Source organism: Vipera ursinii, assembly GCF_947247035.1.
Source record: "Vipera ursinii genome assembly, chromosome: 2".
NCBI lineage: Eukaryota > Metazoa > Chordata > Lepidosauria > Squamata > Viperidae > Vipera > Vipera ursinii.
Window position 1 is genome coordinate 13,361,197 of NC_139513.1, and position 24,403 is coordinate 13,385,599.

General features: G+C 45.3%; 1 protein-coding gene across 4 annotated transcripts; it reads left to right on the forward strand.

Moving 5' to 3' along the window:
• Positions 1-375: 375 nt before the first annotated feature.
• LOC310636261 (uncharacterized protein) lies at positions 376-23,518 on the forward strand. Of its 4 annotated transcripts, none has more exons than XM_083355923.1 (6): positions 376-515; positions 1,343-1,889; positions 2,128-2,245; positions 2,360-2,442; positions 9,426-9,552; positions 10,311-11,650. In XM_083355923.1, exons 2-6 carry the CDS (start codon positions 1,476-1,478, stop codon positions 11,117-11,119), a joined length of 1,551 nt encoding a protein of 516 aa, XP_083212049.1. In that variant the 5' UTR covers positions 376-515; positions 1,343-1,475; the 3' UTR covers positions 11,120-11,650. The 4 variants fall into 4 exon arrangements, with proteins under 4 accessions (XP_083212049.1, XP_083212048.1, XP_083212050.1 ...); XM_083355922.1 differs by lacking the exons at positions 1,343-1,889; positions 2,128-2,245; positions 2,360-2,442; positions 9,426-9,552; positions 10,311-11,650 and adding exons at positions 19,529-20,075; positions 20,339-20,456; positions 20,559-20,641; positions 21,290-21,416; positions 22,190-23,518 and having other exon boundaries at positions 387-515; XM_083355924.1 differs by lacking the exon at positions 376-515 and adding an exon at positions 535-647.
• The last annotated feature ends 885 nt before the right edge of the window (positions 23,519-24,403 follow it).

The window sequence follows — 24,403 nt, forward strand, 5'->3', positions numbered from 1 at the left end:
AACACAGGAGGAGGAGGAGAACTCCTGAGGTGCACTAGGTGTTTTGCTAATTTCTGAGGCAGCTCTTGAGGAAAACGACTTTTGAGCTTCAACGAAGATTTCCTCAGCGTTCACAAATCACACATAGTTCCCAGAAATTAACAAGAGAAAACTCTAAACCTGCAATCATATTTAGAAAGGCAAGACGTTAGAGAGACCCAATCCCACGCCCATCATCCCTGGCCCCCTTCGGCGCCCTTGCAGGATCCCCTGGCATAGCGCAGAGAGTCCACCAGGGGTCTCCCTCGGCAGCGGTTGGAAAGGATGGGCAGTCCCCTTCCGGAGGGAACTGAGCATGCGCCTGGCTCTTCCGCCATCAGAAGGGAGATTCGTACTTGCCGGAAAGGCTGGAAGCGCCTCTGCTTTTTCTGCCGTGTCCGGTTCTGCTCCCCTTCGCTGCGGCCCTTAGGCTGAGCCAGCGGGCCAAGAGGCCGTGGGGAATCCCCGCACGGGGGGCGATCCAGACGTGACTCCGAGTGAGTGGAGGGGGAGGAGGGGGCTTTCCTCTGATGCTGGAGGCGGGCGTGGAGTATGCAAAGCTTCATTGAGTTCCTCTTGTTGGGTTGTACGCAAGGCTACAGTTCCACGTGTCAAGAGTTGAGTGCGAGGTGTGTAAGGACTGGAACTCGGTTTCCTCGTTTCCCTCCTTGCCTCACTATCCGTTGGTGGCTCTGTCGGTGCATTGGATGGTGGTTTGTTAATTCTGGCTTCTGGAGTTCACCCAGGACAGGGGAAGGGAACCTCGGCTCTTTTAGGACTCAAGGACTTCAACTGCCAGAATTCCTGAGCCAGCTATGAGCCATAAAAGAGCCGAGGTTGCCTTCCCCTGACCCAGGGGTTTGGGCCACGAGGTTAATGGGGTTCTGCTGCCTTAGGTTTTACTAGAAATTCAAATGTTGGTTAACCTCCTTGCTAAATCGATTTAGATAGGCACTCACGTGAATTTTCTTCTGCCTGGAGACATTTATAATTTGGATTGTGCAAAGGGTAGTTCTTTCTAGGCAGCAACAGAAACGATTTGATATAAATAATCTGTTTCCAGAAACAGAAACCAAAATCATATTTTAAATGTATTTATTTGGAATTTTGATTCCTTGATAGAAGTTGAGCAAGAAGAGAAGAAGAGTGCTAAGAACTTTCCCCAAACATAAATGAGTCTGTCTAGTAAGATTCCCACCCCCTTTCTTCCCAGACATTGGTGGCTTCATAATAATTTCTTTTGTTGATTTGTTTATTTATGTAGGAGGATGCTCAGTATTCAAATTTGTCACCCTGTTGCAACTCCCTGTGTTTTGCTTTTCAGATACCTAAGCTGGTTCCTCTGGAGACTGAAGTATCTTGTGAGGGGAGAGGCCTGAATGGCATTTGGATAATTGGACAGACCCCTTGTGATTAGGAAGAGGTGGGAAGATTAGTCCATTTTGGTGCTGGATTACATGGAGGGACAAAGTCCAGCAGATTCAGGAGTTCGAAAAGGCCCTGCAGCTGCTCAGTCTTGGAGCTGTGGGAAGAATGGGGCAAGTCCTGGGCAGAAGAGCCAAGAAGAGGAAGCCAACAGTTCAGAGGTCCAATGCTGTCACTTCAGAAAAGTGCAGTTCCAGGAGGGGAGGGGTCCCCGAGATGTTTGCAGTCAGCTTCACCGCCTTTGCTGTCAGTGGCTGCAGCCAGAACGACACACAAAGGCCCAGATACTGGACCTGGTGCTCCTGGAGCAGTTCCTGGCTTTCCTTCCCCCAGAGATGGAGAAATGGGTGCGGGAGTGTGGAGCGGAGACCAGTTCCCAAGCGGTGGCCCTGGCTGAAGGCTTCTTGCTGACCCAGGAGTCTGAGAAGATGCAAGGAGAGTTCCAGGTGTGAGAATGTAGTCTTAGCAGATCTGAAGAGGATCACTCTGTATTTGTCAATTCCTTTCTGTCAGAGTTTTCTGAGATTATTAACTTCTAAGTCGAGGATGTATTTGAGGCAATTCTTCCGTTCTGTTTTGGGTTTCAGCAATGGACATTGGGGTCTGCTAGTTTGAAGGTGCAATATGATAATTCATTTCTATCTCTTTGCTCTTTCTTTGTTTCTCGTATCACATCATGTCCAGAAATCTTTGGAAGCTGTGACTGAGTATCCCAAGGGGAGGAAAGATTCATTCAAATCTTCTCGAGAGCTCCTGTTCAGGGAGACCGTATACAAATACCAAGGTCAGCCCACTATGCCAGGTAACAAAACCTCTTTTTGTGTGACGTGAGATTTCAACATTTACGTGATTCTTTTGCTCCTCTTGGTTGGAATCTCTCTTTTTAACAAATCTGCTTCCACTATTTTTCTCACAGAGAGTACAAAGCTATCTTTGGAATTTTTAGAGTCACCTCCTCTTTGTGGTGGAGCTGAAGGATTGACTGAACCTCTACTTCAGGTAAGGAGGAGAAACGTTGCAAAAGGTCCATGAATCTTAGATGGATTTCATTTTGCTATGGAGTTTGATGTATACATTTGCGGTTTCTAAGCAACATGAATTTGATATCAGATCGTTGAACATTCACACTCAATTTAGCTTACTGTCAGGACCCACCCCAAACCACGTCTTAGGAAGACAAAAACTCTTGGAGTCAGGATTTTAGTCCAAAAGAAATCTTTACTATGACGTGCTCGGTTGTAGGAAATGAGACAGGGCTTAATATTTCCACGATGTAAACCCTTATAAAGAGTTCCCGGTTTAACCCCCCTTAATCCCCATTTGGTCAGTCCCCCCCCATCCTTCCTCTCGTATCATCCATCTCGTGGGAAAGAGGAAGTTAGGACCCTTTTGTTTATTGCTGACAAAACCCAGATGCTAACCCCCCCTTTTGTTTTCCCAGTTCAAAAGGCTTCTCCTTTCCTTTGAAATGCCTATTGCCGGTTCAATACACATCTATCCTCTTCTCTTCGGGAGATGACAGAATCCATGGGATATGTTTGAAACATTCCATTTATGAATATGATATAAATGGATTCTGACAGTCCGCTCTCCTTAGAAGAAAGGTGTGTCCATCTGTAGGGGGAGAAAAGAAAAGAGAAGAAAAAATAACATGTGTAAATGTTAACTCGGTTTGTTTGGATATTCTGTATGAAATCTCTTAAGCAGCTTTGGTGCTTTAACGTGGTGTTTGCTGACCCATTCATTTTCTGAGGAGGGGAGGTGTTTCCAAGCCACTAGATATTGAGTTGTTCCATGATGTCTCCTGGAATCCAGAATTTCCTTCACCTCGAAATGTTGTTCTCCTTCCACCATGATGGGAGGTGGTGGTGGTGGAATTTTTGTTCGTAGGGGAGATTGTTGTTCTCTCTTTATTAGACTGCAGTGAAAGATTGGGTGTATTCGTCTAAGATTTTTAGGTAGTTCTAATTCAACTGTTACTGGGTTTATGATTCTTTTAATTGGAAAAGGTCCAATGTATTTTGGTCCTAGTTTTTTACAGGGTTGGAGAGACTTAAGGTATTTTGTAGACAGATATACCATCTCTCCCACCTTGAACGGTGTGGGATCAGATCTTTTCTTGTCTGCCTGTGTCTTGTGTGCTAATCTAGCCTCTGTTAATGCTTTTCTGACAATAGGCCAGGTGTATTGTAACTGAGCAATCCATTCCTTTAGTTCTGGAATTACCGGTTCTTTTGGAGTTAGATCAGGTATGGGGTTGAAGCTCTGGCCTGTGGCTACTTGAAAAGGAGTGTAACCTGTGCTGGAGTGAATTGCGTTGTTATATGCCACTTCTGCGAAAGGCAGCAGGTCTGTCCAATTGTTCTGCTGAAAATGTACATAACATCTTAAATATTGTTCAAGTACAGAGTTAGCCCTTTCAGCTTGACCATTACCCTGAGGGTGATGACTAGATGTCAGTCCTTGGGTGGTTCCTAACAGAGATAAAAATTCCTTCCAGAATGCTGAGGTAAATTGCACCCCCCTGTCAGATATGATGCGTAGTGGTGCTCCATGCAATCTGTAAATATGTTGTACAAAAAGTTTTGCTAATGTTTTTGCAGTAGGAATTTTTGGGCAAGGTATGAAATGGACTTGCTTAGAGAACAGATCAGTAACAGTCCAGATAACGGTGTTTCCGTTGCTTTCTGGTAGTTCCACAATAAAATCCATGGCTATTTCTTTCCATGGGGCTGAGGGATTCGCCACTGGTTGTAACAGTCCTGGCGATTTCCCTTGTAACCTCTTGGCCATTGCGCAAATTTGACAGCTACCCACATAGCTTTCTATGTCCTTTTTCATAGATGGCCACCAAAATTGCCTTTTAGTTAAGTGTAAGGTTTTTACAAATCCAAAGTGTCCTGCTGATTTTGTATCATGGCACAGTTGCATGAAATTGATTCTCTATGTGGCAGGTATATATAGCTTCTCCCCCACCCACGGCAGTCCATCTTTAATTGTGCACACATGTTTATTTTTCTGGAACCATTCATCACTTTCCAAAGATTTCCTGAATTCTATTCCAGTTTGGCTATCTACCTTCGGTTTCATTTTTTCTTGTGCCCTGGTGGTGACTGGTGCTGCCAGTTGTTGTTCCGGTACAAGTGGTTTAAAGTCAGTAACTCTTGTGCTGTTATATTGGGGCATGCGGGATAATGCATCTGCCAGGAAGTTCTTTCCCCCCGGTAAGTGTTTGAGAGTGAAATTGAATCGGTGAAAGTGTTGGGACCAGCGGGCTTGCTTAGGAGTGAGCTTCCTGGGCGTTTTTAGTGCTTCTAAATTTTTGTGGTCAGTCCAGACTTGGAAAGGTATTTTATTTCCTTCCAAAAATTGACGCCAAGTTAATAATGACCACCTTAATGAGAATGCTTCCTTCTCCCATATTGGCCATCGTTGTTCAGTTTCTGTAAGTTTCCTGGATGTATATGCGCAAGGTTGCAACGCCCCCTCATCATTTTCTTGTAGTAATACGGCTCCGACTGCTACGTCGCTCGCATCTGCCTGTATTACAAAAGGTTTGTTGGGATCTGGGTGTTTAAGTACAGGTTCCGCAGAAAAGAGTCTCTTTAGCCTCTCAAATGCTGCTTGACATTCCATTGACCATTTCAGAGGCTGGCTGGGCTTCACGGGTGACCCCCCCTTCGTTTTCAACAAATTTGTGAGGGGCATGGCTATTTGGCCAAATGCAGGGATGAATTGGCGGTAGAAATTTGCAAACCCCAGGAAACTTTGCAATTGCTTCCGTGTGCGGGGGGGTGCCCACTCTAGTACTGCCCTGACCTTCTCTGGGTCCATTTCGATGCCCTCTGGGGATATGCGATATCCCAGGTAGTCGATTCTTTCCTTATGAAATTCACACTTCGATAATTTAGCATATAAATGGGCAGCTCGCAATTTCTTCAGGACTGCTCTGACTAGTTTGATATGTTCCTCTTTGGTTTCTGTGAAGATAAGGATGTCATCGAGGTAAACCAGGACCCCCTTATATAGGTGCTCTCTCAGTACGTCATTAATTAATTGCATAAAGACTGCGGGGGCCCCTTGCAGTCCAAATGGCAGTACTTTGAATTGATAGCACCCCATTGGGCAGTTGAATGCAGTTTTCCATTCGTCTCCTTCCTTAATCCTAATACGGTAGTATGCTTCCCTCAGGTCTAGTTTGGTAAAAATCTTTCCTTTCGATAGGTGGGATAGCATATCCTTCATTAGGGGAAGGGGGTATAGATTACATTCACTAATTGTATTTAGGTTCCGGTAATCTACAACCAAACGAAAGGAACCATCCTTCTTCTCCCTGAACAGAACCGGGGCGGCTACTTTGGGTTTGGCGGGCTCAATAAATCCTCTTTCTAAGTTTTTCTTTATGAATCTTTCCATTTCTGCCATTTCCCTTGGGCTCATGGCATACATCCTGGGTTTTGGGAGTTTTGCCCCAGGTTTGAATTCTATGGTGCAGTCTGTGGGGCGGTGGGGGGGGAGCTCATCTGCTCTTTCCTCACTGAAAACCTCAGCCAGGTCCCTGTATTCCTCCGGTATCTCTGTTAGCCCCTTCTCTTCCCCCACTGCTGCTTTTTCCTCCCTCTGGGTTGGGGGGGGTGTTTGGGGGTTTTACGTTTTCCTGTTCCCCTTTTGGGAAGTTGAGTTCTGCAGTCCTCCAGTTTATCCCGGGGTTCCATTTCTTCAGCCATTCCAGTCCTAAAATCATTGGGCATGCCATGCCTGGGGCCACTATAAATGTTATGTCTTCCTCATGGGACCCCAGGGACATGTGGAGTGGTAGAGTGGCTAGGGTAGCTGGTCCCCCCCCTGCTATAGACCCGTCTAATTGACTGAAGGAGATTGGTTGTTTTAGCCTCCTCACTGGGATGCTCAGTTCCTCCACCAGTGTTGGGCTGATGAGGCAGCGGATGCAGCCAGAGTCTATCAAAGCTTTTATTTCATTGGCTTTTGGTGCAGAGGAAGCTAATATAGTTACTGTCTTAAGTATGGGTGGAAGAGGTCCACTTACCAAAGGTTCTCCCTCTGAGCTGTCTTCCGAGGTGTCCACCGCCCCTGCAGTGTAGGCCGGAGTCCAATCCCAGGTTTTGGCAGAAATTGTGGACTCTACAGCCTCTGTCCCCTTCATGGAAGATTCTTTTGGGTTGCCTTGAGACTTCCCCAGCTTTTTGGAAGATGGTGCCTCTGTTTTGCGTGGAGGGGCTTTCGAACGACATTCTGCAGCACGGTGGCCCTCTCTCCCGCAATTGAAACATCCCTTTGATTTTTTAGCCGTGGCCGGTGGGTTTTCCCCCTCACGTGTTTGCTCGAGTGGCGGGCGGCCCCATGGTTTTCCTCTGCGTTGTCTTTTCAATAGGTCTATTTCCACTTCCTCTGCCAGGACATACCAGTCATCGAGATGGTAGGGGTCTCCCCGAGGCAGGCAAGCGTCATACAGGTCGTAGTTTAGACCGTCTTTGAAATGGCTGAGGAGGATGTCTTCTGGCCAGTTCAGCTTGCTGGCGATGGCTCGGAATTCTTGGGTATATTCGGCCACTGTTCTCCTGCCCTGCCTCACCGTCTTGATTCTCTCCCGGGCCTTCCGGTCAGCCAAAGGGTCCTCAAATCGTCGCCTCAAGGATGACATGAATCGGTTGAAGTCGTTGAGTTCTGGGGCGTTGGAGTCATGCAGGTTCACCACCCAGTCTGCGGCCGTCCCGTCCAGGGCAGATTGCACAATTCGGATGCGTGTTTTGTCACTGGGGATGTCCCGTCCGTACTCTTCCATGTAGCTGAGGACTTGGGTTAGGAAAAATCCCAGTCGTGATGGCTCCCCCTTGAATTTTGCTTCCAGGGGTGGGAATCTTTGGCTGGATCGTTGTCTGCGCCGCGGAGTGTATCGCTCCTCATCTCGATCCCCATCTGTGGGTCTGGGGGGGGGTGGGTACCGCTGAGTCAGCGGCTCCTGTTCCATTGGACAGCCCTGGGGTTTCAGGTGTTGGGTCCCTTCCGTTACCCCTCCAGTTGCGACCCCAGGTGTTGTGGTTTCCAGCTCTCTCCTCCCTTAGTGAGCTCAGGGTTGTTTTCATCAAGTCAATAGCTTTTTCCAGAATCCGCTCTTCCTCACTGGCGTGCAGGGAGTTCTCCATCTCTTGTTTCCATTCCGGTTGGTGGTCGCTCCGTCTCAGGGTCACTTCTCTCGAAGCCTTTTTCCACTCACTTTTCCTTCCAACGCCCATCGACCACCGGGGTTTTTGTTCGTGCTGCTCCGCCGTTTCTTCCCAGGAGGAATATGATGCCTCAGTTTCCCAATGTTTCTGGGAGTTCGGCTGGGGGGAAGGCTCCTTCTCCGTGGGGCTTTCTTCCCTTCTTGCTTCATCGTCAGACATCATATTTATTTGCAAAGTCCCCCGGTAAGGTTCTTCTTCCCAGGTTGACTTTCGTTGCAAGCCCTGTCTAATGTCAGGACCCACCCCAAACCACGTCTTAGGAAGACAAAAACTCTTGGAGTCAGGATTTTAGTCCAAAAGAAATCTTTACTATGACGTGCTCGGTTGTAGGAAATGAGACAGGGCTTAATATTTCCACGATGTAAACCCTTATAAAGAGTTCCCGGTTTAACCCCCCTTAATCCCCATTTGGTCAGTCCCCCCCCCCATCCTTCCTCTCGTATCATCCATCTCGTGGGAAAGAGGAAGTTAGGACCCTTTTGTTTATTGCTGACAAAACCCAGATGCTAACCCCCCCTTTTGTTTTCCCAGTTCAAAAGGCTTCTCCTTTCCTTTGAAATGCCTATTGCCGGTTCAATACACATCTATCCTCTTCTCTTCGGGAGATGACAGAATCCATGGGATATGTTTGAAACATTCCATTTATGAATATGATATAAATGGATTCTGACACTTACCCTCTCCTTTTTGAGGGGATCCTTTATGATATGCATTCTCCACCCCTCCTGCTTCGCCTTCAGATTTCATTGACCAGACAGTTGTGAGCATTGTGACTCTTCTGTCTTCCAGTGTCATTCTCACACACCATTACTGCTGCCGGGAACAAATTCCCATCGTCCAGTACGCTCACACAGAGAAGGCCTCCTCAGGGTACCGTCAGCTAGGCAATGTCGGCTGGCGACCCCCAGGGGGAGGGCCTTCTCTGTGGGAGCGCCAGCCCTATGGAATCAGCTCCCCCCTGAGCTTCGGATGGCCCAAAACCTCCAGTCCTTTTGCCGCGGCCTCAAAACACTCCTTTTCCACCAGGCTGACCTGGACTGACAGGCATTTTAATTAATTTATATTTAGAATTTTTAATTTATTTTTTTAATTCTTTAATTTTAATTTATTGCACAGATGATTTCAATTTTATTTTTATCTTGATTTCTGTACTTATTATATGTTTTGTTGTTAGCCGCCCTGAGTCCTTCGGGAGATAGGGCGGGATATAAATCCCATCAATCAATAAATAAATAAATTACAAAAAAAAATACCTTTTTTTGCATTTTGAAAAGGAATTTTTGGGCAACCATGACCTGGCGATTGAGAATCTTCATGGACATATATAGTACTATTACAAGCTCTTCCAACACATTCACGAAGGTGTGGAGTTGCGGTACATTTGCCTCTTAAGTGGATAAAGTAAGCCATTGGCAAAAATGTCAGTGGGTTTTGCCAATGGTTTGCTGTGCTCTGCCCACCCTAGGGAGAATTGGGGTCACTGATAAGAGTAGATTGAAGACCCAACTATGAATTGACCCCAAAATTATTTTAGTTGGCTACAAAGAAAGGCATTCCAAATACTTCCAACTTGATCCAAAGAGCTTCAGTTGTGCTGTCAGCCAAAAGCTGTGAGATCTCATTCAGCAGAAAGATGCCCGTTGTGTTCATACGATCTCTCTGTTTAATTGGTGAAAGAAAACTCTCAGATTATTCTTGGGATTATCTGTTAAGTGGGAAACTTGTTTCCTTGTCCAGGATGTTGTGTCTTTGGAGGAAGTGGCCGTGTTTTTCTCCGAAGAGGAGTGGTCTCAGTTGTATCCTGACCAAAAAGCACTCCATGAGGAAGTCATGCTGGAGAATTCCAGGAATCTGGCTTCTCTCGGTAAGAACCCCCATCTGTGCTCAGAAATGTAGAGAAGGAATGTCTGGGGGGCTTAGATGTTTTTTTCTGATAAGAAAATATCACTTTAAATCCCACTTTGTTATTTTTTGCTCAGGGCGGTAGACGCACCCAGTACTCCTTCCTATTTTTCCACTAACAACAACGCTGTGTCATGGGTTGAGCCGAGAGAGATTGGCCCAAAATCACCCAGCCAGCATTTGGAATTAAGTCAGCACTAGAACTCCCAGTCACCCAGTTTCTAGTCTGGTGCCTTAACCATTGGACCAAACTGACTGAGATGTGCCCACTTGTCTTCTGAGTTTGGTATCATTCCAAGTTGACGGTGGGCAGCTATTGCCATCCAGAAATTTTATTGACGTTCAAAGATTCTGTCTGACAGACAAGTGGAGATGAGGTTTTTCACTGAAGTTGGGGAGCTGGTGGGTATGTTGCTGTCCCAGCATTATAACAGTGTCCAATAGCACTCGGGGAGTTTGTGGCCCCTTGGAATTGTCCCAGGTCATTGAAAAGGCTGACACACACGGTTGGTCAAAGTTTAGGACAAGGTTTTGCTTACTTTCATTCGGAGGTCATCCAGTTTCGATATATGAGAATTGGAGGGATCCCACTTAGAAATACATCTTTGGTAACAGCATGGCTTAGAATCTTCATGTTTGCCAGCAAAACCGCCTAAATATATTTTGCTAAATTTGGTCATTCCCCTAGTCTTACTACAGTTTTCAATTTTCTTTTTCAAGGCTTTAATGGGCAAGAGAATAAGAATTGCAAGGAGGAATGCCAAGCGATCCATCTGAGAGAGAGAAAAAACAACTTTACAGATCAAGTGCAACCAAAGAGTAATGAAACAAAGCCATCACAAAGCGGAATTAAATGCATGGAGTCTGGAAAGAGCTTTAATAAATCTGCTAATCTTATGTTCCATAAAAAGACACATTCAGAAGAGAAACGATATGCCTGCAAGGAATGTGGAAAGATCTTCCGTGATAGTTACTGTCTCAGAACTCATGAAAGGAATCACACAGGAGAACGGCCTTATAAATGCATGGAGTGTGGAAAGACCTTTGGTTATGGCAGTAATTTTAATTCCCACAAGAGGGTCCACACAGGAGAGAAGCCATATCAGTGCCTGGAGTGTGGAAAGACGTTTACTCGTAGCAGTAATCTTAATACCCATAAGATGATCCACACAGGAGAGAAGCCATACCAGTGCATGGAATGTGGAAAGAGCTTTCATAGTAGCAATAATCTTAATTCCCACAAGAGGATCCACATAGGAGAGATGCCATATAAATGTGTGGAATGTGGAAAGGGCTTTAGGTGGAATTGTGATCTCACCTCTCATAAAAAGATCCACACAGGAGAGAAGCCATATAAATGCATGGAGTGTGGAAAGACCTTTTCTTGTAGCAGTAATCTTAATTCGCACAAGAGGATCCACACAGGAGAGAAGCCATATCAATGTGTGGAATGTGGAAAGGGCTTTAAGAAAAATTGTAACCTTTCTTCCCATAAAAGAATCCATATGGGGAAGAACCCATATGAATGAATGCATGGCGTGTGGAAAGAGCATTGCGAGAAATTACACTCTTACTTGCCATAGAAAGATCCACATATAGGCGAAGCCATGTCAATACAGGAAATGTGGGAAGAGCTTCAATAGAAATACAGGTAGTCTTCGGCTTATGACTGCAATTGATCCCAAACATTCTATTGCTAAACAAGACAGCTGTTAAATGAGTTTTGCCCATTTTATGACTTCTTGCCACATTTGTTAAATGAATCATTGCAGTTGGTAAGTTAGTCAACCCAGTTGTTAATTGAATCGGGCTATCCCATTGGCTTTGCTTATTGTAAGGTTACAAAATGTGTTGACAAGATCCAGGGGACACTGCCAAACACGTGAATTTTGACCACTTGACCATGGGGGCTACTGCAACGGTCTTAAGTGTGAAAAACAGTCACAAGTTACTTGCTTTTGTGCTGTTGTAACTTTGGTCCCTAAATGAACTGCTGTAAATCGAGGACTACCAGTAGTCATCTAAAATCACATGCAAGGAGGATTTGGGCAATAATCCAGATAAATACTAGACCTTGTTAGGTAGCATGTATAATTTGCCTTTCTAGTGCAAATCAGAACAAAGTGGATCCCAAATCCTGTTGTGGTTTTGGCTAAGTAGGAGGTTGGACCTGAAAAGTGAGTATCAGTGGAGATAAGGGACATTTAATTGCCCTTTCAGTGACTTGTCCAGCCTATTATTTAACAGTTGCAGGTGAAGAGGAAGCGGGTTTTTAAGAACTTATTGAAATTGCATATGGATGTTATATGTCTCCAGGAAGTTCACATCAAAAAACAACATGAATCTGTTCTGCATTGTCCAGAACTTGGTGAGCTATTTGTGGCGCTAGCAGATGAGAAGCAGACAGGCGTGATTTTTTATGTTAGGAATCACTTGGAACCAAAACTAATCTATAAGGATGATGAGGGAAGAATTTTAATGTTGGAGGTACGCATAGGTCGATTACAGGTCCTCTTGGTGGGAATATATGCCCCAAATAATGGACAATCTGATTTCTATCAAATGGTGTATCAAAAGCTTATTGATCTACAATATGACCATGTATCTGTATTAGGCGATTTTAACGCAGTAATTGACAGGGATTTGGACTACAAACCGGGGAACAGCCAAAATAGAGAAAACAGGAGAATTCAGAATACAAAGTTCAGGTGTTTGCAGACGACCTAGCTCAGGGGTCGGCAACCTAAAAAAGGAAAAGAGCCACTGGGAACCGGTTCCATCACAAATTAAAAAAAGTGGGAGCCGCGTGTGTGTGTCCATGCACGCGCATGCGCAAAAAAAGTTTTGCGCATGCGCAAAATGATTTTTTGCGGATGCATGCGGTTGCCATTTTTTTAAAAAGTGAGATGGAACCGGTTCCCGGTTGCCTGACGGCGACGGCCCGTCTGCAAAGCTGCCGCTTTCAGCAGCTTTGCAGACGGGCCGCTACAGCTTCCTCAAAGAGCAGCGCCCCTGCCCGTTTGCGCGGAGGTACGTGCGCACCTCTCCAAAGGTTTGGGGAGGTGCGCGCACACCTCCGGTCGTTCGGAGAGGTGCGCGCGCACCTCTCAGAATGGGCAGGGGCGCTGCTCTTTGAGGAAGCTGCCGCGGCCCGTCTGCAAAGCTGCCGAAAGCGGCAGCTTCGGAGACGGGCCGCGACAGCTTCCTCAAGGAGTGGCACCTCTGCCCGTTCGCACGGAGGTACGCGCTCACCTCTCCAAAGGTTTGGGGAGGTGCGTGCGCACCTCCTCCCATTCGGGGAGGTGCGCGCGCACCTCTCCAAACGGGCGGTGCCACTCTCCATTTGGAGAGGTGCGCGCGCACCACTGCCCGTTCAAAGAGGTGCGCGCGCACCGGGCGGCTGGGAACCGCAGGTTGCTGACCCGTGACCTAGCTTTTGTCTTAGAAAAGCCACTAACTTCTGGCTGCCGACTTATTGATAGGATACAGAAATTTGGTGAAGTAGCTGGATTATGAATAAATAAAGAAAAAATGAATATTATAGTTAAAAATATGACAGGAATACAGAGATTAGAACTACAAAATACTTTGGGCTTCCAGATAGTTCGTAAAATTAAATATTTGGGTATATGGCTGTCCGATAGATGTTCTTCAATAAAGGCGGATAATCATTTAAAATTAGTCGAACAATTGGAGATAGACTTAGAGAAATGGGGTAAGCTACAACTTTCGCTAATGGGTCGGATAGCTTTGATTAAAACCCAGGTCTTGCCTAGATTGGTATTCCTTTTTCAGACGGCCCCGGTTAGATTAGATAAAACTTTTTTTAGGAATTTAGATAGGAGTACCAGTAGATTTATTTGGCAGGGCAAGAAACCCCGAATTAGATTAAAAACGATGCAGAAACCGAAAGAACAAGGTGGATTCGGGGTTCCAAATTGGCAATACTATTATAATTCGGCGATCCTGGTATGGGTTTGTGAATTGGTCATAGTGGCACGTAAACGTTTGTTGGTAATTGAAGGCCACGATCTCCAGCAGGGGTGGCACGCCCACCTATGGTGGGAAAGAGGTAGACCCCCAGAATATTTTACTAAGCATTACTTAGTGGAGTTTTGATTGAGATCTGAGCCACAATTAGGAAAATATACTATAATAAAGTGCCACCTTGGACCTCACCCCTGTAAGCAGTGATTTTTCCGACTCTATACAATTTTGAGAAAAAGTTGACTTACAAAGAGATATCAGATTCAAATGGGAACTTAAAAGCAAAGTCATCACTTCAGGAACAGGGGTTAAATTTAGATTGGTGGACCTATTTGCAAATTAGTAGTAAATACACGAAGGACGGGCAGAGGCCTGGAATTTGTCGAGAGCTCCATACTCTGGATAGGATTTTGTTTGGAGTGGATGATAAGATCTTATCTAAGTGTTATAAATTTTTTATGGCTATGGAAGTAGCTGAGGAGGGCGCGAAGGCCTTGGTCCATGCCTGGGTGAGAGACTTAGGTTGCTCAATTGATACTGAGAGGTGGAGCGAAATTTGGGTTAAGAACATTAAGTTAACACGGTCAATAGCATATAAAGAAAATATATATAAAATGGCATATCGTTGGCATTTACCGCCGGCCAGGCTCGCCAAAATGTTTCCAGGAACATCCCCAACTTGTTGAAAATGTGGTGTCAAAGAAGGCACATATTTCTGCCAATGGTGGACCTGTCGAGAGGCTATGAATTTCTGGAAGAATATTCAGAAATGGCTAAGTGAGATGTTGGGATACCATATACAATTGTGTCCTGAGGTATTTTTATTGGGGATAAGACCACAAAATATAAACAGAACTGCATGGTACTTGTTGTTACATATAACCACTGCTGCAAGATTGGCGTGGGCCCAATATTGGAAGATGGATGTTAGCCCACCCGACCAAATAGTAATTCAGAGAATATTGAACTGTGCGGAATCAGATCAGCTTACTATGATGTTAAGGGGACAAGGGGACACAGACTTGGGTTTGAATCCTGCCTGGCGCATGCCTTTTTTCAACTTTTACCCTTCTGGGATGTGCAGGCAGTGTCACCCGTCCGAATTCTCATCCCAGTTTTTGTTTTTAGCGGGGGGGGGGGGAAAGGAGCCACACTACAGAAACCAAACACAAGCTTCGGTGGCCTGAATCTCTGGACTGAGGGAGGCTGATGCCAAGCCCTGTGCCAAGTCTCTGGGGCTCAAGGGGTTAGCGCATCTGGCTGTTAACCAGAAGGATGGTGGTTCGAACCCACCCAGGGACGGCCTCCTTGATGAGATGATTCCGAGGTGAAGGTGGTGGACTGTTATTGCATTGGGTTCTTCATCTGAGGGCTTCGATTCCCATACTGTCAAGGATTTTTCTCAGTAGGATTTAAATATCTGAATGAGTTTTACCCTCTGGAATGAAAAATGGGGGCGAACGGCCATCGCCTTTCTTGAGGATTTTATTGGCCACAGAGCAGCACTGGAATTGTGTTTTTCTTAGAGACGATTAATCCAAGCAGGAGCATCCAGCATTGGGAGCTATCCAGGGTTCTGAATCCGGTCTTCTGGCACATGCAATTTTTGATTGCAGTGCTTTTATTATGTAATCCATTGTTATTTTTGTTGAGGCTCCATGCTAGATCTCGGTACTAATGACACTAATTCTCTCCCATAGTGATCTCTAGTTGTCCTGTCAAGAGTAGTTTAATTCCTTTTACAGATTAATTTGGATTTGAAAAAAATAATAATCAGGATGCTGCCAGGGGGCAAATCTTTGCATCCACTTTGCATTATGGCCAGATGTGTTAACTCTCCATAGAATCTTTTCCTTCTTCTGCTCTTTCTCTGAGCATCACCTGCTGGTCTTCTTTGAAGCAAGCACTTTGCTGCATTTTGTCCCAAGATGGGATCTGACACATGGAGCTGTACACCCTACTGGGAATTCTCTGGGTCAATTAATTTCCCATCAACTTCTCCAGTGGGTGTCCCAGGAAGTGGATGTGTTTGTGAAGGTTGATGCCACAGTGTCAGTCATCTTCTGGACGTCACACTGACTGACTGACTGATTTATTTATAAAAATTATTGGCTGCCCATCTTATCACAGGGTAACTCTTGGAGGCTTACCATCATAAAAGTAATTATAGATACATATTGGGAAGGTGGGATAGAGATGGGATTGATCAGTCACCTCCACTGTGATGCTCCCCCATTGGGGCCTCAAGCTAACCGGCAGAGCCAGATCTTTAGGCCCTTAACAAAAGGTCAGGAGGGTTGGGGTGCATGTCAAATGGGGGTGGGGGTGGGCAAGATGATTCAGAGGGCAGGAACAACAACAGAGGAGGGTCTTCTCCTGGACCTCACCAACCAGAATAGTCAGGCTGATGGGTCCTGCATCATGCCTCTCCTGGCAGCTTGTGTGGGATGGGTTTTGACTTCCCCTCAAAACCGCAAATGTAATCAATCATCAAAAAATGATTGCTATCTGGGATCCACTATATACCGTGTCAAATTTCCAACTGTTGGAAGGTTTCAAAAATCTGTGTAAGAAAGGTGTCCCTTCAGGGATTTTTTTTTCCATTTACAGACTTACATGACTTGTATGCACATTCTAAATACAGACTTTCTCACAATGCAGTTTTGGCAGAAAACGTCGCAGAAGCAACATTTTGAAAGATGGCTAACCCAACCCTCTAACTTAGCACCTTCCCAATGGTTTAGCTGTTCAGGAGGATGTAGGTGTGAGGATGTAAATGTGAGGATGTGGCTTTTTCAAAGGAAAACACCAGGGACCAGTCCTGGGCTATCTTGCTTATCCAGCTCACCTTTGTGATAGCTCAGGATGGCCCCCTTCCACTGTGGGTGGCCACTATTTTAGATCATTTATATATCCTAGCAGAGTTTCATCTTATTGGGTTAAATAACACATTATATTTTGCCCCTCCCCACCAAATGTTGCAGTGGCAACAATTGGTCAAAGAAAATCTCTCAAAAGCCAGAACTGAACCAACAATCTGAAAGTGTCTGAAATTGTGTTTCCCCCCCCCCCCCCCCCCCCCGTTCTTCACTCTACCAGCTGAGCTCTGGAAGGGCACCAAGCATAAGGAACAACATCTCATTAACTCTTACAATTCTGTAATCACCAGCCTGAGGCGGCCGGCAAGCAATAGGGCCATGCTGATTTATAGTTGCCCATGCCCAGGGGTAGGCAACCTTGGCTCTTCTCTGACTTGTGGACTTCAACTCCCAGAATTCTTGAGCCAGCCATGGTGAGGGGAAAGGCAGAGTTTCTAAGCTGAGCCATGGTGGTTCAGGAATTCTGGGAGTTGAAGTCCACGAGTCTGAAAAGAGCCAAGGTTGCTTACCCCTGCCCATGCCTATTGTTATAGCGTGGGCGACCGCATGGAGACAATGAGGAGACAGCATAATACGTAATGCCTTTATTGATTACATGCTGGAACTGGCTTGCCCCCACCCCTGGTGCCCCTTATATGTTACTGATGCCCCCTGCAGTCAGCCAACCCGGTTGCTCCGTGTTCCCACTGGGCAGGTGACACCCAACCCAGTGTCCTATATTTTCCGCCGGACAGGTTGACCAATCAGGCCCCTGACCGATGCCACCTGGTGTTATGGTGGCATACACAACACCTATCATTTTTGTGGTCTAGTGGTTATCATATTTGCCTCACAAGCAAAAGGCTCAAAACCAGGCAGAAACGCATCTTTTTCTCAGCATCAGAGCCACTCCTCGCTCAAAGAAAGGGCAGGAAAAGGCTTCACCCCTAAGACTAGCAAGAGCCCCATTCCATTTTCTATTTTATTGGAGAGGAAATGAATAAGGAGAGGCTGGTCATCCCAAGCAAGTGGAGAATAAAACCTTACTTGAGTTTCAGCTCCCAGAATTCTGAACATGAGGGAAGAGGGAGGGTTTCCCCTCCATGGCCTCCCTGAATCACCTTAAACACGGGAAGAGGAGGAGATCTCCTGAGGTGCATGCTGAGCAACTAAGGGTTTTGCAAAATTTCTGAGGCTGCTCGAGGAAAATGACTTTTGAGCATCAAACGAAGTTTTCCTCAGCGTTCACAAATCACACATAGTTCCCAGAAATTAACAAGAGAAAACTCTAAACCTGCAATCATATTTAGAAAGGCAAGACGTTAGAGAGACCCAATCCCACGCCCATCATCCCTGGCCCCCTTCGGCGCCCTTGCAGGATCCCCTGTCATAGCGCAGAGCGTCCACCAGGGGTCTCCCTCGGCAAGGTTGGAAGGGATGGGCAGTCGCCTCGCTCTTCCGCCATCTCAAGGCAGTTTCGTACTTGCGGGAAAGGCTGGGAGCGCTTTTGTGCCGTGTCCGATTCTGCTCCCCTTCGCTGCGGCCCTTAGGCTGAGCCACCGGGCCAAGAGGCCGTGGGGAATCCCCGCGCGGGGGGCGATCCAGACGTGACTCAGAGTGAGTGGAGGGGGAGGAGGGGGCTTTCCTCTGATGCTGGAGGCGTGCGTGGAGTATGCAAAGCTTCATTGAGTTCCTCTTGTTGGGTTGTACACAAGGCTACAGTTCCACGTGTAAAGAGTTGAGTGCGAGGTGTGTAAGGACTGGAACTCGGTTTCCTCGTTTCCCTCCTTTCCTCACTATCCGTTGGTGGCTCTGTCGGTGCATTGGATGGTGGTTTGTTAATTCTGGCTTCTGGAGTTCACCCAGGACAGGGGAAGGGAACCTCGGCTCTTTTAGGACTCATGGACTTTAACTCCCAGAATTCCTGAGCCAGCTATGAGCCATAAAAGAGCCGAGGTTGCCTTCCCCTGACCCAGGTTTTTGGGCCACGAGGTTAATTGGGTTCTGCTGCCTTATGTTTTACTAGAAATTCAACTGTTGATTAACCTGCTTGCTAAATCGATTTAGATAGGCACTCACGTGAATTTTCTTCTGCCTGGAGACGTTTATAATTTGGATTGTGAAAAGGGTAGTTCTTCCTAGGCAGCAATAGAAACGATTTGATATAAATAATCTGTTTCCAGAAACAGAAACCCAAAACATATTTTAAATGTATTTATTTGGTATTTTGATTTCTTGATAGAAGTTGAGCAAGAGAAGAGTGCTAAGAAGTTTCCCCAAATATAAATGAGTCTGTCTAGTAAGATTCCCCTCCCACACACACACACCCCTCTTCCCACACATTGGTGGCTTCATAAGAATTTCTTTTGTTGATTTGTTTATTTATGGAGAAGGATGCTCAGTATTGTGGAAAATAACGAAGTAGTGAGGAACTTTAAAAATAAAAATATATATGCTTTTAGTATTATCATGTAATCCTATTTTATATTTTATAATAATCATTTTATAATCAATTGCTTGAGTAGATGCTTTGAGAATATGGGGGAAAATACAAGCCTCAGATGGAGGGAGGGGGAGAACAGGAGTTATCATGGGGCCCAGTGTGAGTCACCATCTAGGAATTGTTTTTAAGTACCTTCTGGTGCCTGGTACCCCCCCCCCCCCCCCCCCGCAGGTGTAGAACATGGGAGACATCTCTTCCCTAGAAACAGGATAGTAGGGGAGGGATCTTATTAGTATAATGTAAGCAAACAGGGGCAGAGATAATGTATTCTGTTTAGGCGCTTCTGATAGATTGTAACCTCAAAAGCCTAAGCCAATGGGGCCATGGGGGAGGGAATGGGGTGTCCCGATAGGATGTATAATATGGGATTTTGGAATTTGGGGTGTGGTTCAGTGTTTGGCTACATTGTTTGCCTTCCTGAATCCACCACACTTTGCAAACTGTTACTTTTTAGACTTTGTTGTGAAGTCTAATAAACTTCTTTTCTATTTGTAACACAAACAGAGTGAATTTCAATTTGTGACTATTTTTGTGTCTAACAGTATTCAAATTTGTCACCTTGTTGCAAACCCCTGTGTTTTGCTTTTCAGATAGGTAAGCTGGTTCCGCTGGAGACTGAAGTGTCTTGTGAGGGAAGAGGCCTGAATGGCATTAGGAGATTTGGACAGACCCCTTGTGATTAGAAAGAGCTGGGGAGATCAGGCCATTTTGGTGATGGATTACATGGAGGGACAAAGCCCAGCAGATTCAGGAGTTGGAAAAGGCCCTGCAGCTGCTCTGCCTTGGAGCTGTGGGAAGAATGGGGCAGTTCCTGGGCAGAAGAGCCAAGAAGAAGAAGCCAACAGTTCAGAGGTCCAATGCTGTCACTTCAGAAAAGTGCAGTTCCAGGAGGGGAGGGGTCCCCGAGATGTTTGCAGTCAGCTTCACCGCCTTTGCTGTCAGTGGCTGCAGCCAGAAAGACACACGAAGGCCCAGATGCTGGACCTGGTGCTCCTGGAGCAGTTCCTGGCTTTCCTTCCCCCAGAGATGGAGAAATGGGTGCGGGAGTGTGGAGCGGAAACCAGTTCCCAGGCAGTGGCCCTGGCCGAAGGCTTCTTGCTGAGTCAGAAGGAAGAAAAAATTCAAGAAGAGTTGCAGGTGTGAGAATGTAATTATGTCAGTACCAAGGAGAATCTCTCTGAATTTGTCAATGTGTCTCTGGTAGAATTTTCTGGGATTATGAACTCCTAAGACCCATTGTTCTATTCTTCTTCCAGAGGATGCATTTGGGGCAATTCTTCCTCTCTCACTTTTCAGCTTAATCTATGGACATTGGGGTCTGCTAGGTTGCGTGTTCAATCCTGATAATTCATTTCTGTCTCTGTACTCTTCCCTTCTTTCTCGTGTCACGTCTTGTCCAGAAATCCTTGCAAGCTATCACTGAGTATCCCCAGGGGTGGAAAGATTCATCCAAATCCTCCCAGGAGCTGTTATTCAGGAAGAGCTTCCAGAAAGGTGAAAGTCAAGACACCACACTAGGTAACCAAAGTTCTTTTCATGTGATATGAGATTTGGACATCCAGGTGATTGTTTTGTTCATCTTGAATGAAATCCCTGCTTCCGCTGTTTTCTATCTCACAGATAATAGAAAGATGTCCTTAGTGTTTTTAGAACCACCTTCTCTTTGTGGTGGAGCTGAAAGAGTGGCTGAACCTCTGCCTCAGGTAGGAAGAGAAATATCGGAAAGGTCCATGAACCTTGGATGGGTTTAATTTTATTCTGTATAATATTCAATGTGTAATATTGCTGTTTCTAATGTATAATGTTGCTCTTCCTAAGCAAGACAAATTTTAGATCATATCATTGAAAATTCACACTTGGCTTAACTTAACTGTCCCTTCTGATAAATTTTCTCTGCCCTCCTGCTTCTTTGCTATCTCCCAGGGTCATTCTCACATACCATTACAAGCTCTCCCAACACTCCCACGAAGGTGTGGAGTGGGAGGGAAGAGTTTGTCCCCTCGGTTGATGAAGCAGTCTATGGACAAAAAGCAGATGGATTTCCCCTGTATTTTCTTCTGCCCACTCTAGGAAGAATTGAAGCCAGTGAGAAGTAGTGGGTTTAATACCCAACTACCAAGTGACCAAAAAAACTGTTTTAGTTGGCTACACTGAAAGGCATTCCAAATATTTCCAACTTGATCCAATGTGCTTCAGTTGTGCCATCAGCCAAAAGCTGTGAGATCTCATTCTGAATTCTGCAGAAAGATGCCTGTTTTGTTCATAGGATCTCTCTGCTTAATTGGTGAAAGAAAACTGTCACATTATTCTTGGGATTATCTGCTAATTGGGAAACTTGTTTCCTTGTCCAGGATGTTGTGTCTTTGGAGGACGTGGCCGTGTATTTCTCCGAAGAGGAGTGGTCTCAGCTGGATCCTGACCAAAAAGCACTCCATGGGGAAGTCATGCTGGAGAATTCCAGGAATCTGGTTTCTCCGGGTAAGAACCCCCACCTGTGCTCAGAAATGTAGAGAAGGAATGTCTGGGGGGCTTAGATGTTATTTGTGATAGGAAAATATCACTTTTTATATATATACCGCCTTTGTTACTTTTTGCTCAGGGTAGTAGACACACCCAGTACTCCTCCTCCTCCTTCCTATTTTTCCCCAAACAATAATGCTGTGTCATGGGTTGAGCCGAGAGAGACTGGCCCAAAGTTACCCAGCCAGCATTTGCGCTTAAGGCAGAACTAGAACTCCCAGTCACCCAGTTTCTAGACTGGTGCCTTAACCATTGGACCAAACTGACTGAGATGTGCCCACTTGTGTTCTGAGTTTAGCATCATTCCAAGTTGAGGGTGGGGGAGCTTTTGCCATCCAGAAATTTTATTGACTTTCAAAGATTCTGTCTGAAAGAGAAGTGGAGATGAGGTTTTTCACTGAAGTTGGGGAGCTGGTGGGTATATTGCTGTCCCAGCATTATAACAGTGTCAATAGCACTTGGGGGAGTTTGTGGCCCCTTGGAATTGTCCCAGGTCATTGAACACACGGTTGGTCAAAGTTTAGGACAAGGTTTTGCTTACTTTCATTCGGAGGTCATCCAGTTTTGATATATGAGAATTGGGGGGATCCCACTTAGGAATACGTCTTTGGTAACAGCATGGCTTAGAATCTTTATGTCTGCCAGCACAACTGCCTAAATATATTTTCCTAAATTAAAAAAAATTGGTCATTCCCCTAGTCTTGCTACAGTTTTCATTTTTCTTTTTCAAGGCTTTAATGGGCAAGAGAATAAGAATTGCAAGGAGGAATGCCAAGCGATCCATCTGAGAGAGAGAAAAGAGAACTTTACAGATCAAGTGCAACCAAAGAGTAATGAAACAAAGCCATCACAAATTAAATGCATGGAGTCTGGAAAGAGCTTTAATAAATCTGCTAATCTTATTTCCCTTAAAAAGACACGTTCAAGACAGAAACGATATGCCTGCAAGGAATGTGGAAAGATCTTCCGTGATAATTACTGTCTTAGAACTCATGAAAGGAATCACACAGGAGAACGGCCTTATAAATGCATGGAGTGTGGAAAGACCTTTCGTTATGACAGTAATTTTACTTTCCACATGAGGCACCACACAGGAGAGAAGCCATATCAGTGCATGGAGTGTGGAAAGACCTTTCATCGTAGCAGTAATCTTAGTTCCCACAAGAGGATCCACGCAGGAGAGAAGCCATATCAATGTGTGGAATGTGGAAAGAGCTTTACTTGTAGAAGTACTCTTAATAACCACAAGAGAATCCACACTGGAGAGAAGCCATATCAATGCATGGAGTGTGGAAAGGCCTTTACTTCTAGCAGTAATCTTAGTTCCCACAAGAGGATCCACACAGGAGAGAAGCCATATCAGTGCATGGAGTGTGGAAAGACCTTTCATTGTAGCAGTAATCTTAATACCCACAACATGATCCACACAGGAGAGAAGCCATATCAATGTGTGGAATGTGGAAAGGCCTTTACTTGTAGCAGTCGTCTTAGTTCCCACAAGAGGATCCACACAGGAGAGAAGCCATATCAATGCATGGAGTGTGGAAAGACCTTTCGTCGTAGCAGTAATCTTAGTTCCCACAAGAGGATCCACATAGGAGAGATGCCATATAAATGTGTGGAATGTGGAAAGGGCTTTAGGTGGAATTGTGATCTCACCTCTCATAAAAAGATCCACACCTGCGAGAAGCCATATCAGTGCATGGAGTGTGGAAAGGCGTTTACTTGTAGCAGTCATCTTAATTCCCACAACAGCATCCACACAGGAGAGAAGCTGTAGAGATGGAGGTCAAGGATATGAAACGACCATGCGCAGAAAATTGCCTGCCTCAGTATCTTGTTATCCACATGACTATGAGGTCATTCCAATTAGCCTTGCCAAGGACTGCAAAGAACCAGCTAGATAAAAGAGACTCTGCCCTGGCTTGGATGTTTCGGATGTTCTCTAAGATTGACTGGGGTGTACACCAATAAACAACGCTTTTGCTGTGCGTTATTTCCTGTTTGTTAAACTGTATAAATACAATAAACTCTGCGTAGGCAGACAGACATATTTGGGACACCCTGCGTTGACTGGTCTCTGAATCCCACATTTGGTGCCCTGAACAGGGACCATAAATCTTTAAAAACAAACAAAAAGAGATTTGGAATAGGACCTCCCTCCAGGGGAGCAACTTTCAACATATTTACCTTCGTCTGGAATAGACCCCAAAGGTACCTTCCTCCTACGGGACCCCTCAGAGGTAAGTATGGGTTGCAATCTATCTCAGCAGCAACAGCATGTAGAGGAACTAACTTTCCTGTTACAAAAGTCAGGGCTTAAAGCACCTGTGGCAGAGATAAAGAAGCTCGTAGGAGAGATAGGGAAACACTGTCCTTGGTATCTGGAGCACAGGACACTCCGTTTACAGGACTGGGTAAAGATAGGGCATACTTTACATCTTGAACCCCGGGCTCCATATATTACATCTATGGTTTCAATGCCGTCAAGCAGTGGAAAAATTTGGCTCTGATGCTTTGGCAGGACAACAATTGACCACAAAACCTCCACCTAATTATAATCAAATAATTTTTTTCCCTCCGAAGTTACCTTTAATTGAACCTTCAGCTCCTCATGAAGAGGTTAATTCTTCTGCTTCTTCACAGCCATTGTATACCCCTATAAGGCAAATTTTAGAGGAACAATTAGCAAAAGTGGGGGGGGAATGTAGAAGAAATTGCTGACGGGCCTGGTCCCTTTGTCCCAGTTGATGTTCAGATGTGGTTTTTTTAATAATATTTTATTAGTTTTCCAATATTTACAATAATATCTTTAAGAAGCAGCGTGGTATCCGAGTTACAATATTTCCATTTCAAACAAATACATATTATTACAGATCTCCACATTATTATAATGTGGCTCCAGGCAGTTGTCAATGCTTCTTTGATGGAGGGTGTCTTCCCCT